Source organism: Clytia hemisphaerica, unplaced genomic scaffold (genome assembly GCF_902728285.1).
Source record: "Clytia hemisphaerica strain Z4C2 unplaced genomic scaffold, Clytia hemisphaerica genome assembly, whole genome shotgun sequence".
NCBI lineage: Eukaryota > Metazoa > Cnidaria > Hydrozoa > Leptothecata > Clytiidae > Clytia > Clytia hemisphaerica.
The window spans coordinates 1,387,579-1,405,283 of record NW_027104356.1 but is presented as its reverse complement, the minus strand read 5'-3'; the positions used below and the strand labels follow the sequence as shown (position 1 = coordinate 1,405,283).

Below are 17,705 nucleotides of genomic sequence, written 5' to 3'. Positions count from 1 at the left end.
TAGAACAACAAATTAAATTGGTCTCGCCCTAGAAACTTATTTCGGGAGAATGCATAAGTGGTTGTTGAAAAAAAGACAATGGGAAATGAGAGAGAAGAAGACGCGATCCATTTTAAAAACGATACATAAATATGATGATCTTTCTTTCAAATATCAATAATTACTATTTACAATTTTTCAAATTCCTTTCATCTGCTGCCCTGTATATAATGACAACACCCTCCAAAAAAAAATAACAAAAGAAATTGATTAAAATATTCTGACACAAACAATAAACATTCTGGGTAATAAATTTGATAAAAACAAAACAAAAAGATGGGTAAAAAGTTAACGACAGCCCCATAGGGGTGAATATAAGCAGCGTTCTTTCAAAGGTTCAGGTTTGCTGTTTTCATTATAATATATAAAATTATATTCATATAACGTGCACCTCGTTCACGTTTTCAAAACTGCCATGGTGACCAAACCTAAACATAAAAAACATTCTCATAGTTTTCTTGTCATATAGAATTAAAGCCCACTCTTTATAAAAGGTTACTAACTTTTTTATCACCCACCTTAGAAATTTCATATAAACACAGTGAAAATCATGTCTTTCATACATACTACCAAGGTGGTCAAGTTACATTCTTTACCTAAGACTAGAGGTTTGAATCTAGATTTCTAGTAAGAATTGAAAATCCGAAAATTGGCACGAGAATCGTGTCTTGTTTACAGACTACAAAGAGATGTGAAGTTTGACCGAGGTTGTATTCTCTACCAATGACTATCGAGGTTTGAATCTAAAACTCAGCACTGATATGAACTTACTTATAGATATTATAATATACTCTAATTTTAACTTCCATTATTTGAATCTTTGAATAATTCGAAGTAATTATCACTCCATGTCAAGGCGAAATCCTTGTAAAATATTTTCTATTATTCGAATCTCTAATACTTCAACTCAAGTTCGAATTAACGATAGTTAACTATAAAATTTCAAATATTTCAAGTGTAGTGGTTCTAACAAAAATAATTTCAGCTTACCAAGAACATAGGCAGCAATCAATTTTTGATTCATAGTCAAATGAAGGTACAGAGGAACAATGGAATTTTTTTCGTTATCTTTGTCCGTTGGTAACATCAACATGATAATACAACAAAGCGATAAAATAATGACCGGAATGCTCGGTAAAGACCGCTGAACGATCACTGAATCTAAAAGACGAATAAAACAGTTTCAATATTTAAGATTTTGGCAAAACTATCGTGACACTCAGAAACGGTTATTTTTTGAATTTTATCTGCCTTTTGATGAATAAAATGACGGGTATATAATGTTGAATGAGAGGAATTAAATATGAATAAAACATATAAAAATCAAAATAAAAACATTTCAACAAAAGTTTTGTTTTCGTTCTATTAACATCAGTGTTATGAAAGAAGTAAGATTTACTAGAACGAATAGCTTTTGCTTTGTTGAAACGTTTTTAATTCAGTTTATATCATTTTAATATTGAATATCCAGGCATACATATTAAATTTAGAAAGCAACATTTGATTTAAGGTTGATGACATTGAATGAGATCACAGAGTTATACCGGGTGACCCACGAAAAAGTTCGGACGTTTCTCGGCGTCTTGAGGCCGAACAAATGTCCCGAAGTGCTTGAAGTTTCATTATTTAGAAAGTAGATATCCTAACTTAAAATCCGAGCCATTACTTTTTAAATTTGACGCACAAGTTCCCTGGTTATGAGCTTTTAAACTCAAAATTCACTTTTCGGAAAGTGTAAAAAACAGGTAAAAAAGGGGTATCAAATTAGGTATTTTTAGACGTTTTTGATATACAGTTTTTGAGAAAATTCCTTGAAAGTGCCAATTTTGATAAAAACTAGTCTTGGTTTAAACAAAAACTACTTTCAAAGGTGTTTTTAATAATTATTAATGTCATAAAACTCGTTAAATAAGTCAATTTATAAGATATTTTCTAATTGATTGCATTAATTTAATACCTCTTTTTTACGTGTTTTTTACACTTTCCGAAAAGTGAATTTTGAGTTTAAAAGGTCATAAGTAGAGAACTAGTTGGTCAAATTTAAAAAGTGATAGCTCAAATTTTAAGTTAGGATATCTACTTTTTAAATACCAAAATTCTGAGCACTTTGGGACATTTTTTCGGCCTCAAGACGCCGAGAAAGGTCCGAACTTTTTCGTGGGTCACCCGGTAGATACACAACAAACAATTTCAACAAATCCTCCTGAAGGATATAACCATTCAATAAGGAAATCAGTCAAACCTCTTCTCTGGCGATAGAAGACTTCATCCACGTCTTTGGTGCTTGGTCGTTTCGATTTGTTTGTTCCTCTCTAACGTAAACAAGATTTGGTTTAGACATCGGTAATCAAGGGGTTAAACATTTTCAAGAACTTTCAAAAGCAAATTTTCAAAGAACCGTACTGCAGTTCATATCATTGATAAAAGACACCAGTCCTTTAAGCAGTGCTATTAAAATAGGTTTTAAATGAAGGTGGGTTACTTCTATAAATCTAGTTTCTCTGGACAACAACAATGGAGTTTTTCCTTTCCAATAGAGTTTTTTCCAGGGGGTGAAACAAAATAACTCACCGATTGTTTATCATGTTGGTTGTTCTTTGGGTGTAGGAAAACGGACACTTCTTTGGTTCCAATAAAGTCTGACTTTAATGCATTCTGTTCGTACAGATGAACGCGAAATTTGTCCTCTCTGTAAACATTTGGTGGAAAATCTGTCACCCTTATCACACTATGAGAAACATAAAGACACTGAAGGTATATTTTTTACATATATTGATTGAGCTACACGATCAGAGGATTCAAAGACCTGAGAGATACAACTTTTTCAAAATTGAGAATATTTCAAAAGCCACTTTTAGCAGTTTAGCTCTTTCACAATAAAATAAGTTTCAATTTCAAAAGTGGAAAATTTAAAAGATACAACCAACTTCCACCAAGGATACAACACAATATTTATCATCTGTACTGACTAACTAACAAGTTTGACAAAATAAAACACCTGAAGAAAATAAAATTGGTCAATAAAATCTTAAATAAGAAAAGTCTTACATATCAATACAGCAAGCTTTTTTGATTATCCCTTCAGATTCAACCACATTGTACTTGGATGGATTATTGGAAAACACTGAAAACAAAGATCGAAAGAGATAAAAGCATCACCCTAACAGTCTCTATTATCGTATTTTTTAAAAAAGTTTAAGAAAAAGGGATTCGGGATAGTCAAAGAAAAAGAGAGATCTTCAATTTGAAGTCATAATGGATGGCCACAGCGTTATGGGTTATGGTACCTCCATGGCTTTTAAATCATTTGAACCATGTATATAATTGAAAAAGGTACTGAAAGGTGTCAAGGAAGAACAAAATGCCCATTTCTCACAATATTACCTCTTAGCAGAAAATTGAGACAGGTAAAAAAAGTATTTAATTTAAAATCATGTATTAATGGAGAAAAATTATCAAGTTTAACCTTGACGTGAAATGCATTTTTTACACCTTGCCTTGATGATTTACTTTTTCCAATGTGAAACATTCTATCTACAATTTGTAGGAAACAAAACTCACCTTTGAACTGTACAGTGAAATCATATGGGTTGTAAACAGTCAATACTTGTTTGTATGTACTCTGTTCTTCAAAGTAGAAATTCAAGGTACTCGGAAAAACAAAGACTGGTAATTTTCCATCTGGCTCCCTTCTGAAATGTCTGGAACTCATCCAGGACAAAAGTAATTTTTCAGCATGTAATTGATTTCTATAATAATTGCTTAATCAGTGAATGATTAAAGTGTTTTTTCCTTAAATGTTTCAACATTCAGGGGTTTTTTGTTCTGGGTAAAAAGGAGACAGATTTAATTTCGTTGGGGTTTGATGTGATTTTATCATGTTAACAGGGCCTTACCTACCTCCAGCTAAAATATCTCGTAGGTATAAATGAAAGGCTTTTTTGAAATTATCAAATACTTTGTAGAGTGAAATGACCTCAATACTCATAAAATTGTAACTCCAGCTACACGGGGAGCAAAGCAAATCAAAGCAAAAAGCTGGTACATATTGGAATTATAAGTTTTCAGTAGTCAGTGTGTTACTAAATTATCAGAAAATGTCATAATGTCACTCCCTCGTTAATTTGAAACCTTTTACCATAGCAATGTGTTTCTTATCAAAAGCACAAGAAAATTATTTGTTACAGAATTATCATTTTTAGGCTCACCATTTTATGAACATGTCTAACCTAAATAACATACTTTAATGGGATAAACTTTCGCGGGGATTAAATTTCGCGGATTTCGCGGATTTGGGTGTCATCCTCGAAAATCCGCGAAATTAAGTCCCAATGGAAATTAAGAAGGGCCTTATCCGCGAAATATTTCTAAACAAAACTCGAGATGTGTCAAACAAATACTATTTGAATGTATACTGGCATCAAAGAAGCGCTAATAATGTGTATTTCAACAACCAAAATGCATGATTTGCCAGTAAAGTCTCAAAATCATGAAAATATTACCACCCAATAGTGTCACCTGCGAAAATTAAGTCCCCGCGAAATTTGAATTTCGCGGATAGGCCAAACCGCAAAATTTAATCCCGCGAAAGTTTATCCCATTAAAGTATAATATTCCAATTGTTTCTTTGTACTATTACTTGGTTATCGCTTTTAGACCCCCCTTTGCATTATTTCCATTATTTTTTATATCATTTTTAGCCTATCAATCCAAAGGATTTCACCACAAATAACTGGCAGTAAAGCAGTTACATAAAGTACTCAAAATTGATGATGGAAATTGTTTCTTTTATCATTTCTAAACCGTGTCAAATTGTAAAGTCTGAAAACTCAAGATGTAGCTCATTGTAAACAAATTGGTCAATGAGAGGGAGTTTTTAAGTAGTTTTGAAAGTTTTTGCAGTTTCATGGTATGTTGAAATTATGCGTGTCTGCCTGGGTTTTCAAAGCTTTGAGATTCATTGAACTAGAGGGCTCACTCAGAGTCTGTCAAAAATTGTAGTCTGGATACTCAACAACTTCAGATGAGTCATCTTAATTGAGTTCAATGCCTGTACATCCCATTCGGCTGTATGGCATGCGGTGTGTGGGTGTCAAAATCTGAACAATAATATCACCCTTACATACTGCAAGATTGGGTGTATGGGTAGCCTTTAATCGTTACCCCCAGCGTGGTAACTTGGTAACTTTGATCACGATATCACGCAAATTTTTGTCTTCAATCACCATGATCATGCGAATCTATGGAACGCCATAGCTGCCATAGTGCTCTTTTTATGTGCTCTTTTTTTAATTGTGATGCGCTATTTTTGTACAAAATCTGTTGTGGAACACACGCAAATGTCTGGAACGAAGAAGACCAAATTAGTGGCAAAACGATCGAGCGTTTGACGTCACTTGCGCGGCAAGTTACACACTCGTTATTTGTCAATCCACACTGTTTTTTTTACCTGCGATCCTGTCTACTCGCGCATCAAATATGAGATTCTAAAATGGTAGAGTATAGCTGCAAGCGGAGCTGCGTACTAGTTCATTTGTTTTGAAATTTTGCTTCTTTGGTTGGTCAGGCATTTGATGGGCTATGCAAGTTTCCCTCGATGCAAGTTACCTGATTTCACGGTATCTATGATTCGCAGTTATGTTAATTAAATGACTTAGGAGGTTCGGTGAAATGGTGGCCGAATTGCTGTCCCATGTTTTGGTTTTGTCAGAAAGTCCCAACTTAGAGCTGTTGACGGTAAAAGAGCACATACAGTATAAAGCGAACGAAAAGAACAAATGGAGCGAACCAAAAGAGCGAATAAATAGAGCGCATCACAATGAAAAAAGAGCGCATGAAAAGAGCACTTATGGCAGCTATGGCGATCCATACAAATCAGCAAAAAACACATCAGAAAGTGATCGTGATTTGAAAATTTTGAGCACTGATGTCTAACCTCTGATCACGCAATCTCACACAATCACACAAAAAAAAATTCTAAATCACGTAATTACTACCGTCAACTGCTTTAACTTAGGACTATCTGACAAAACATGGGACGGCAATATGGCCACCATCATTTCACTGAACCTCCAAAGTCATTTGATTTAAGTTAATGAACGGCGTATTAAAAAATACACAATTTCTTAGGCTTTTAAATCGAAATATGAAAAAATCCGTAGTGGAAGACACCCGAGTGTCTGTGCACTCTAAGAGGAACTAACTTTATAATTGATAAATTTGGTGGAGTTATCAAAACAAATTTGTAGGAACTAACTTAATGATTGATAAATTTGGTGGAGTTATCAAAACAGGACCCTGTCGACACACCGGACTTAACGAACACCGGACACACAAAAGTCCGGTGTAAAATGAGAATTTTTTTTACCACCGGACAATTTCTACACCGGACTTAAGGAAGTCGGATGTTCGGTGTCGGAGAAGGATATTTTTTTCCACCGGACAATCAAAACACCGGACATGACCAGTCCGGTTGCGTCCGGTGCTTCTTAATTTTTTGTTTCATAAATGTCAGACGTCCAAAATTCCCTGTGCTGTATGCAACACCGGACTTACACCGGACTTAATGCGTCCGGTGTAATGAAGAAAGGATACTTTTTGCTACCGGACAAATACACCGGACAGTCCGGTGCGTCGGCAGGGTCCTATCAAAACAAATTTGTTGTCAAAGAGATTTAACAGAAGTGAAAATACAGGCCAGATATCAACCAGTCCCATGTTTCGACCAATCGTCCCAAGTTAGAGCAGTTGACGGTATGCTGGAAAAGTCCCTATCATGACATATCACACTAAACGCTTGGCCTTGGTTGGGGCTGCTGGCTCTGCTGCTTTTGAAAACTCCACTAGAGGGTTACAAACAAAGCCTACAGACAGTTAGTTGTAAGTCTTAATCAGTCAAAACAAAAAAGGAAAAAGAGGTAAAGATAGAAAAGTTTAAAAAAGGTTTACCATGGCGCCTGGCAGTCAGTCAGCTGATGGAACATTTTGGAAATTTTTTTTACTCTCTACGTAGAAGAAACGATGTTTTGATGTTTTGATATTTCGATGTCCTCCAGCGCGGAGAGTTTTCCTACGGTCTAATCTGCAGACCTTAGATTTATTTTTCAGTATTTTTAATTATGTTTTTGAATAGACAAAAGATGGTGCAAAAAGTATAAAATCAAAAATTTAAAAAATCGATTACCAAACATGACTTGAAAAATCTTTGAAACTATTATTTTAACAGTCAGTACTTTTATAGAGTGTGACTGTGTTTTCACCCTCAGAAAGTGAATTTGTAGAGAGAGTGACCACGGACCTGCGCGGGAATTTTTACTTACCATTTTCATGCTGTACCAGACGACCAGAGTACAGTTGCTGCAGAAACCATTTTCATTTTGATTCGATTCGATTTTCTTTTCTTTCATTTCTAGTTTTATTTGCTGTTGTTATCATCATGTCTTTGGGAAAAATTTTCACATGTTATTTTTGACATGGATGGCTTGATTTTGGGTAAGAATTTTTCAATAAGAGTTTAAAAAAGAAGCAACTTTTGACTTCCTTCCAAATTTACTTTAACAGTTAGTCACACTAGGAAATTAAGCTTTCAGGATACATTTCAACAACAAGGATGAGAGTTACCGTGAAAAAGGGTAACTTGCATCAGTGGAGGCTAACATGCATATACCCCAATTCACAGACCAACTAGAGCAATATTACTTCTCTTCAAAGTGTTGACATGGAAACATTATGACAAAATTACTTGACAATAGAAAAACGTACATTTTATCCCAGACCCCCGCGCTCGATAGGATCGATCATCGGAAAGGCTCGATGACGGATCGATATGTGATCGATGGATTACTTATCGATCCGGATAGGAGATCGATGGAAGATTCAGCCATTAAAAAGTCTTGAGTATCGATCCTTCGTTGATCCATTATCGAGCTAGTATTTCAATCAAGTATATCGATTCGTCATCGATCGTTAATCGATTCGTCATCGATCGTTAATCGATTCGTCATCGATCGTTAATCGATTCGTCATCGATTATAAATCGATTATGCATCGATAACGAATCGATTAACGATCGATGACGAATCGATTAACGATCGATGACGAATCGATTAACGATCGATGACGAATCGATTAACGATCGATGACGAATCGATTAACGATCGATGACGAATCGATTAACGATCGATGACGAATCGATATACTCGATAGAGTCGATAGGGTCGATAAGATCGATAAAAGATCGATGATAGATCGATGATAGATCGATAACTAATCATAAGCTTAAAAAAATCTTGAGTATCGATCCTCTATCGATCTCCAATCCGGATCGATAAGTAATCCATCGATCACATATCGATCCGTCATCGAGCCGTTCCGATGATCGATCCTATCGAGCGCGGGGGTCTGGTTTATCAGAATCACTTTTCTTTTCCCACGACAACATGTCACAAATTTCGAAGAGGGTGATTGTAAATGTCTTTCGCCTGCTCTCCTCTGCACACTCTCCCCCGTTTTTGCCACTTGTTTAAAAAAATGTCAAAATGGGGTGGTTTCCATAAGGCTGCGTACTTACTGTACTTCTTTTTGCCGCCCCTGTCTCTACAGGGTGGCTGAAGGGTGGTGAATATTTTACCGAGTGGATGGGGAAACCAGGCTCACATCTCTCAACCGATCATATTTTGGACTAATGACGTAATCGCGACTCATTCTTTTGAAAATTCTAAATAACAAGATGTTAGATTATGAAGCGTGTAAAAGTGAGGTCATTTGGGAAACGCAATTCATGGTAATTATAATAATCTTTCCTCAATTAATTGGTACATGTTTTCTTAAATTTGATTTTCATATACAAGGTGAGAAAACCATGACCAGACAAGTCTGTGAATTGGGGTATATGCATGTTAGCCTCCACTGATGCAAGTTACCCTTTTTCACGGTACCTGAATCAAGTTCGCAAGACAATATTAATTAAAACTTGAAAGTTGGAAACAAAATAAAACGTGCAGCAGCCAAAATCAACCAACCAAAATTTGTCATTCCCGAGACAGTGCTTCGATTTTTTAAGGCCTTGTTTATACGCTAAAGTAAAAACAATTCCGCACATGTAAATGGGTCATTGTTTGAGGTCCGGCAAAATTTCCGGGAGATAGCCTATCTGGCGGTGCGCGGATCTAGGTGGGTTCCGCCTCCCCGTAGATCTTTTTCTTGGGAAGTTGATCTTCAAATTAGTTTTCAAGGTTGGCTTGGCTTGGCTCAAATTTTTTCATCTATGGCTCAAATTTTAGGCAATTTCTCAAAGTTTTTGAAAATGTTAATTTCATGAAAAAGCGCCGGGTTATTTTTTCATGAATCCCTTTTGAAGTTTTGCGGCGCATTTTTTTGCTTGAGAGTCAAGTAAACGATATAGCGTTTTCGCAGCATTAATCTTTGATACTCATTTTGGCGGGACGCTAGTGTGACTAACTGTTTAATGGGATAAACTTTCGCGGGGATTAAATTTCGCGCTTGGGCCTATCCGCGAAATTAGAAAATTTTGCGAGGACTTAATTTCGCGGGTGGCACTATTGGGGGGCAATATTTTCACGATTTTGTGACTTTTACTTTCAAATAATGGGCCATTCCAGAAAAAAAACATTAACCCCTAATGGATGACATCAATTTTTGAAATAAATTTTGGCACGGAATTCCAGGCAAACTTTAAAGAGAAAGTATCAGAATTCCATGAATTTTACTTAATTTTGCATTAAAGTATTGGAATTCCATATTTTTTTTAGGTTACAGTAACGGAATTCCACGGTTTTGATAAGGTATTTTGTAAATTTGTTACGAAAATTCCGGACTTTCTTGAAAGCAATTTGCTACAGAAATTCCATGTCGTCCATTGGGGGGTAACGAATAAAAACTGGAATGACCCAATGCATGTTGGTTGTTGAAATATACTTACTTACTTCAGTATACTTCAGTTTGATTTGATGATATTCATCTGTCCAGCTCGTTGAGCCCAACACGTATTATTTGATCGACAAGAACATTTGATTCAGCCAATCTTGTTTGTCGCGACGTAGTGTGAGGTTCGTCGGGTATAGAGCACAGATATTTATCGAGTCGTTTCTTGAAGGAATCTTTTGAACAGCCAGTGATATTTCGTATGTCAGAGGGAATACTGTTGAAGAGTTTTGGACCCTGTACAGCTAAGCTCTCGCAAATAAATTTGCGAAAGCTACTTCGTTCGATTGTTCGTAGTTTGCATTTTCGACCATGACGGCTTGTAGTTGAAGACGAGACACCACCTTTTACAGTGCCATCTCCTTCAGTGTGGCTGAAATTTGGTACTATACCCTCTAGTATCGACCAAATATAAATAATTCTGTATCTCTCTCTCCTCCTTTGTAGAGAATACATTTTCAACATTTTCAATTGTTCCCAATAATCGAAAGCGCTAAGGCCTTTGATTTTATTGAAGAAGTTCTTTTGTACTGATTCAATCTGTTCAATTTGGTGGATGCTGTTTGGTGACCAAAGCTGAGAACAGTAGTCGAGGTGAGGGAGAACTAAGGATTTCCACAACGTTATCATAACATCACTGCTTCTGTTGTTGAATGTTCTCAAAATCCAACTAGAAATGTCCTTAGCTTTTTCTATCATTTTATTGATGTGATCAGTGAATGAGCAGTCACTACTCATCCACACTCCAAGATCTTTGACAGAGTTTTTGTTTTCAATTATATTTTGTTATTAGTGAAATAGGTTGATAAACTTTTTGATTCAGTATCTTTACCGTATTTCAAGTGTTCGAATTTACAACTATTTAGTTTCATGTTATTGTTCTCAGTCCAATCATAAACTATGTTGAGATCATGTTGCAACTTGAACGTGTCAATTATTCCTTGGATTTCTTTAAGCATTCTAGTATCGTCAGCAAAGCTTGCAAGGATTGAATACCTGATATTATCATCAATATCAGAAATCATCAGAAGAAACAAAATTGGCCCAAGTACTGTTCCTTGAGGTACTCCTGATATGACAGGGGCACTTTCGGATTTGAAACCATTTACAACAACAGATTGTTTTCTGCCTTTCAAAAACGATTCAATCCATCGCAATAGCTTTCCTTTGATCCCGAGCTGTGACAATTTGTGTAACAAAATTGCATGATCAACTTTGTCGAATGCCTTACTGAAGTCCAAATAAATTGTGTCGACATTAATACCTCTCTCAAGGTATGATAGTATTGTATCATAATGTTCAAGGAGTTGACTCAAACAAGATCTACCTTATCGAAAGCCATGTTGGGAGTCATTAAAAATGTTATTCTCTTCTAGATAATTAACAATGTTTTTTCGCACAATCTTTTCAAAGGTTTTCATTATGTGCGAGGTTAGTGACACTGGCCGATAATTTTGGGCTTCACCTTGGTCCCCACCTTTGTAAATAGGAATGATATGACTGTCTTTGAAGAGATGTGGTGTTTCCCCGTTATCAAAACACTCTCTCCAGATTGAACAAAAAGGAGTTGCTAGTTCTTGACTACAATTTTTGAGAAAGAGAGCAGAAAAACCATCAGGTCCTGGTGCTGCATTTTTGGATATTGTTCCAATCTCCTCCACAAAGTCCTCTTTCGTAAAATCAATATCAGTCAAAACAAAATCACTGTCTTTATCATTATATTTTGCGTTTTCGAGTGGTGTACTGAAGACTGATTGGTACTGTTTTTGAAGAATGTCTGCCATTTTTTTACTGTCAGACACATAATTGTTTGTTGTTTTATCTATCAAAGGACCAATTCTAGCTTTGGTCTTACTATGTCTTTTCGCATAAGAAAAGAAATATTTTGGATTTAGTTTGATCGCCTCACAAGCTTTCTTTTCTGCAGTTGTAGTACTCTTCCTGTATGAGGTTTGTAATTGTTTTTCAATATCAACAAGTTGGGTTTTGATTTTTTTGATCTGAAAACAGTTTCTTGCCGAGATGAATCTTTTTTCTAGCTTAGAACGCCTCCTCATTAGAATCCTCCTTTCTCTCGGAATTATTTTATTTTTGTTCGTTTTGTAAGGTTTCCTAATTGGAACAAATTTTTCTACGATTTTTTCGCATATTTTTAACAGTTTTTCAAATTTTTCTACAGATTTTAATTCATAAAATTCATTGTCCCAGTCAATTTGAGACAGTTCATTTTTTACAGATTCCCAGGCAATTTCTTCGTGATAGAAATTGAATTTTTCAAATGAGTTACTTGGAATTCTGTCGTTTGTTTCAGTTACTGCTTCTATAGTTTTATGAATGTTAATATTTACAGATGAATGGTGCGTTATGTTTGGGTTCGTTGGGATGCATGAGTAGCTATGTACTAATTCACGGTTGTTTGTCCATACTAAGTCAAGTATATTGCCATCTTTGTGTGTTTCCTTAAGGATACACTGTTGTAACGTAAATTCATTTGCAAGTTCACTTAGCAGATATAAACATTGCTTCTCATCACTAGAAGCTCCTTTTGTAGAACTCCCACAAGGCCAGGATGCATGTGGAAGGTTAAAATCTCCTAGCAAGAATATGTCTGGTAAGGTATTTTCTGCAAAAGTATTAAAAGTATCTCTCATCTTTTTTAATATTTCAGAAAATTCTTTCGAGGTTGATGGATGACCGTGAGATGAGTCATCTGGTTGTCGATAAATAACAGATATCAATATGTTTAATTTCTTGGAGTGAACAATTAGCAGTTCATTCACACCGTTTGAATACTGCAACACTGGTTTAAAGGTTGAACTGATGTCGTTTCTAATGTAAAGTGCTACTCCTCCACTGTGTCGACCATATTTCTTTTTGGTTCGTGATCTATCTGCTCTAATTATGAAGTAGTCGTTAATTTCAACTTCTGCATCCTTGTGATCAGCAAGCCACGTCTCAGTTAGAGCGATGAAAAGTGAATTTTTCTCATGTAAAATATCACTTACAAATGGGACAGATGATTGGACAGTTAATGGTTTTAGTCCTTGAATGTTGAGTAGCGTGAATGATTCTAAGCTTGCATCATATGCTGGTTGTGCATGTGGTGTTGAAAGATTGGTTGAGTTGACCATTGGTTGAAATTTGGGACTTGATTCATAAGCCTTGGTGGTGGTTGAGGTTGATTTTTGTTCATCTCTGCAAACTTTTTGTCCATTGTCTGTAAAATCTCGTTTTTCAGATTTTGGATGAGTATTAGAAAATCCCTCTCCTTATCACTGGCATCAGGAATTTCGCCAGGGACTCTCAAATTTGTATCTTTCCTGTATTTTATCGAATCCTCAGTTAGTGTTCCCTTGACATGTACAAATTTGCACGATTTGTCAAGACATTTATTGTATTTGATAGAGTTGGAACACATCCTTGGGTGGAAAAATTTACAGTTTTTTCCTTCATTACATCCCCTTGGTTTTTTATTTCCATGTCTCAAAAGTTTTTTACAAGCTTGGGGGTGCTTGTACTGACATTTTTTACCTTTTATACCAAACTGACAGTTCCCTCTCAAATAATATTTGCACATTATATCCTTCTTCTCCTTTGAATGCTCAGTACCAATATTTAAATATGCATTATTTGCGCTTCTTTGATGCAAGTAGCCATTGAAATAGTATTCATTTGACATATTTTGAGTTTTATTTAGAAATATTTCGCGGATGAGGCCCTTCCAAATTTCCATTGGGACTTAATTTTGCGGATGACACCCAAATCCGCGAAATCCGCGAAATTTAATCACCGCGAAAGTTTATCCCATTAAAGTAGCTTCTGCTAACTTAGATTCAGAATGAGATCCAAGATTAAGCTGCTAGGCTAAAACTCCTTTGTCACCCTCCGATGGTAGTAATTCTATCATAGAGCGAATGGCCCCATGTTTTCCAGACGATCTCAATCGAATGGAATCGATGTTCGAACCAGTCGAACCAAATCGAACGCAATCGACCGATTGAAATTCGATTGTCCAACGCAATCGAATCTCAATTGAACGTCAAAATTCTGGGTAATATTCGATTGGTTCGATTGTTGTTCGACTGCATTCGATTGTCGTTCATCTGCGTTCAATTGCCGTTTAATCGTCTTTCAACTACGTTTGATTGCTCTATGATGCTCTAAAGAAGGCCGATTTTCCATCGTAAATCAAAGAAGAGTGTTTGACGCCCTATGATGTCCCGAAAACATATAATCCACCACTTTCGTCATACCCTACTTTCTCAACCGTATGGAAAGGATATGATTCGTCACGTGACCTAATTCGGCAATTTGTCCTTACGCCCTCATGATAACACTTGCTTTTCTTATCCCGCCCTTACTACTCGCTTCGGGCCGAATCCTTAGGTCACGGTTCAAAACCACATGTTTTCCCGTGCAAAAAAAAGAAGGGCTTCAATGTTAGCAAAGCAAAAAAATGGGAATCATGACCGCCAGCATCGCGCAATCGAATGCAATCGAATCTCAATCGAACGCAATCGAATATCAATCGAATATCAATCGAATCTGAAAATTGCGGTAATATTCGATTGAGGTTCGATTGCATTCGACAATCGAATTTCAATTGGTCGATTGTGTTCGATTTGTTCGACTCGTTCGATCGTCGGTTCTGTTCGATTGAGATCGTCTGGTGTTTTAGAGCTTTAAAGCTAGCCTATCTATCTATCCATTTATTTGCAATGATCTTTACTGTCAGGGAAGATGGCAAACTAAATATATGTAAGGAAGCAGAACTAAGGTTATATTATGATTGAAAGTTACATGTATGTTAATAGGATAATATGTATTATATGTTACATGGATAATATGTTTGTATAATATATATTATGGCTAGGTCTACCATCTTGCCCTGACGGTAGAGATCATTGTTTGAACATGAGGCTAGTCTAGATCTCTACTTGCCCCCAGTGCACTTCTCCTTTGAGTTCCTTGCTGGGAGATTGGGCCGAGTGAGCTCTCCTCCTTGTGCCATGTGAGAGTCAATTCTCTCCAGCAAGGACAGTTGAAGCCTGACCATCGACAAGACAACAATGAATCTTCATATTCATTTAACTAAAATATTGGCATAATCCAGATCAGCTAAGATAAAGTTTGGGATTATTTGGACAGTATGTCTTCATTGTCAAATATATTCAGTCTTTTTATAACATCATGTCTTCACCTATCATTCGATCTTATCCAGCCCACACTAGCGTTTTTCGCTTTCTCACATTGGTAGCAGAGGGTGGTTGGTTTTGGTGATCATGGCAGGCTTCCTCTCATCGGCTTCACAACATCAAGCCCCATCATTGGTCAACATTGGTGGAAACTTATCTTGGCAACAGAATCAACACGACAATGAAGAGCTGGATTTGCACTGAGCACTGTGCTGAGTGGTGTGAAGAGCTAGACGTCGGTGAAATCAGCTGCGGATTTGGATTACCCTGCAAGTAAGGAAATAAATGTTGGCATTTTTCAAATTTTTTCATCTTTAGTCGAAAAAGTAACCAAAATTTATTTAAATTTCTCTATTTTTGTTTTAGGTGTCAAGAAATTGATACATCACTTGAAAGAACACAATGTGCCCATTGCTCTTGCATCTGGCTCTTTACACAAAGATTATCTCCTGAAAACCGCACAACATGATGAGTTATTCCAACTTTTTCCAATCAAAGTTTTTGGGGATGATCCAGATTTAAAGCGAGGAAAGCCATTCCCTGATCAGTTTATATTGACATCAAGCAAATTTGCAGATAGCCCAATGCCTGATAATGTATTAGTTTTTGAGGATTCACCAAATGGTGTTCTTGCGGCAAAAGCTGCCGGTATGGGTGTGGTTATGGTTCCTGACCGAAGACTTGATGAAAAATTATATAATAATTCGACACAAGTTATCTTCTCACTGGAAGATTTTAAACCTGAATTATTTGGTTTTCCTTGCTATGACTAAAGTCTGTAGTGACCTTGTCAAGGACCCTGAAGTAAAAAAAATCTACAACCACTTACAGTTTTGAATTCCATATTTTTAATTCAGCATTAAGTATCATCGTCTGTAGATTTCATTTGAACTTTTGATTATTGTGCGTGAAGATTACAATTCAGGGTCGGACAAGCAGGGAGCAATTTGCTTCAGACAATGTCCAATGTTCAATTATTATCTGTGTCCAAAACAATACTGAGACCATTCTATTTAGCATTTAAAAATCTTTTTGAAGGTAATCGAAATGTGCTTTTTGTCTTCTACATTACAATACATAAAATCTCCATAAAAAAATTCTTTCTATAACGTACACAGAAAGAAATACATAAAATAAAAAATGGAAAATCAAAAAAGTGATAAAGATGATAAAGATGTTCTTCCAAGAAAATTTACACATGTCATCTTTGATATGGATGGTCTCATCTTAGGCAAGTATTTCCATCTGTTAACTGCTATACAATGCTATCTGTTTGTCACAAGAGAGTCACCAATCTTAATTTTGAAAACATTGAATTGATTGATAAGGATGAGTTTAAGGTTTGGTTTCCAATTTAATAACAGTTTGATAATAACATATTTACTTGACAATACTGTATAAAATTTCATCATATTTCAATCCATCATCAGATTATGAACCAACCTCTACAAACTTTCTCATCCCGCAAAATAAGCTTTGAAATATTTTGTTTTAGATACTGAACGTATTTACACTGAGATATACGACAGAGTTGCAGAAGCCCATGGTGGCAAATATTGTTGGGAAATTAAAGTGCAGTTAATGGGTCGGCCGGGTAAAGAAGGTAATCGGTTGGCTGTCGAGTTGATGAATCTGCCCATCACGCCTGAACAGTTTTATCAGGAACAACAAGTCCATAAAGAGGAGCTTTTTCCCCAGGCCAACGTTCTTCCAGGTACCTATGATGTTATGTGGTCATTCTCTTGCATTGACTCTGTATTAGAGCATTTTTTTTGTTGAAATTTTCTGATAATCTTAATGAATAAGTACTCTGGCTTTTGCATTCAACATAGTTTATTCACACAATGAGAATCAATGAACATACAAGTCCTTATATTATATCTTTAGTTTTATTAAAAAGCTTAACTTGTTGTACCACTAGGCGCAGACAAACTGATACGTCATCTTCACAAACACAATATACCAATTGCTGTGGCTTCTGGTTCATTCCATAAAGACTACTTAGTCAAAACAACAAAGCATAGAGAATTGTTTGAACTTTTTCCAATCAAAGTTTTTGGGGATGATCCAGACTTAAAACGAGGAAAACCATTCCCTGATCAATTTATATTGACATCAAGCAAATTTGCAGATAGCCCAATACCTGAGAATGTATTAGTTTTTGAGGATTCTTCAAATGGTGTTCTTGCGGCAAAAGCTGCCGGTATGGGTGTGGTTATGGTTCCTGACCGAAGACTTGATGAAAAATTATATAATAATCCGACACAAGTTATTTTCTCACTGGAAGATTTTAAACCTGAATTATTTGGTTTTCCACCTTATGAATAGTGTTGTCTTGTCTTTAGTATTGTGTAATTTTATACAAGGAAAAATTTTGATAATTTGTTGGTGTTTTAATTATTATGAATATCTAGTTTTAATTCACATTTTATTTTTTTTAGACTTTATACAATCATGAAATTTTTTGAGGATCTCATTGATATTTATTAATTTTTGCAAAATATAAGAAATATCTGTAAAAAATCATTC

The 17,705-nt window shown here is 35.8% G+C and overlaps 3 protein-coding genes across 3 annotated transcripts; 2 read left to right on the top strand and 1 right to left on the bottom strand.

Moving 5' to 3' along the window:
* Positions 1-110: 110 nt before the first annotated feature.
* Positions 111-3,832, bottom strand: LOC136818255 (motile sperm domain-containing protein 1-like). Its single transcript, XM_067074631.1, has 6 exons — positions 3,601-3,832; positions 3,088-3,163; positions 2,611-2,767; positions 2,282-2,351; positions 1,030-1,200; positions 111-467 (listed from the first exon to the last, which is right to left on the bottom strand). The coding sequence occupies exons 1-6, from the start codon at positions 3,749-3,751 to the stop codon at positions 436-438; spliced, it is 657 nt and encodes a 218-aa protein (XP_066930732.1). The 5' UTR covers positions 3,752-3,832; the 3' UTR covers positions 111-435.
* Positions 3,833-7,178: 3,346 nt separating this feature from the next.
* On the top strand, positions 7,179-16,004 carry LOC136818306 (pseudouridine-5'-phosphatase-like). The gene is made up of 3 exons (XM_067074688.1): positions 7,179-7,190; positions 7,452-7,554; positions 15,495-16,004. The coding sequence occupies exons 1-3, from the start codon at positions 7,179-7,181 to the stop codon at positions 15,947-15,949; spliced, it is 570 nt and encodes a 189-aa protein (XP_066930789.1). The 3' UTR covers positions 15,950-16,004.
* A 91-nt stretch (positions 16,005-16,095) lies between these two features.
* On the top strand, positions 16,096-17,702 carry LOC136818208 (pseudouridine-5'-phosphatase-like). Its single transcript, XM_067074572.1, has 3 exons — positions 16,096-16,407; positions 16,672-16,890; positions 17,098-17,702. Exons 1-3 carry the CDS (start codon positions 16,317-16,319, stop codon positions 17,502-17,504), a joined length of 717 nt encoding a protein of 238 aa, XP_066930673.1. The 5' UTR covers positions 16,096-16,316; the 3' UTR covers positions 17,505-17,702.
* The last annotated feature ends 3 nt before the right edge of the window (positions 17,703-17,705 follow it).

Coding starts and splice junctions, on each gene's coding strand:
- LOC136818255 (XM_067074631.1), bottom strand. CDS start 3,751: ATGAGTTCCAGACATTTCAGAAGGGAGCCAGATGGAAAATTACCAGTC. Junction 2,768..3,087: donor AAAGCTTGCTGTATTGATAT/GTAAGACTTTTC, acceptor TGTTTCTCATAG/TGTGATAAGGGTGACAGATT. Junction 1,201..2,281: donor CTTCTATCGCCAGAGAAGAG/GTTTGACTGATT, acceptor TTCGTCTTTTAG/ATTCAGTGATCGTTCAGCGG.
- LOC136818306 (XM_067074688.1), top strand. Junction 7,555..15,494: donor GAATTTTTCAATAAGAGTTT/AAAAAAGAAGCA, acceptor TTTCATCTTTAG/TCGAAAAAGTAACCAAAATT.
- LOC136818208 (XM_067074572.1), top strand. CDS start 16,317: ATGGAAAATCAAAAAAGTGATAAAGATGATAAAGATGTTCTTCCAAGA. Junction 16,408..16,671: donor TATGGATGGTCTCATCTTAG/GCAAGTATTTCC, acceptor ATTTTGTTTTAG/ATACTGAACGTATTTACACT. Junction 16,891..17,097: donor CCAGGCCAACGTTCTTCCAG/GTACCTATGATG, acceptor TTGTACCACTAG/GCGCAGACAAACTGATACGT.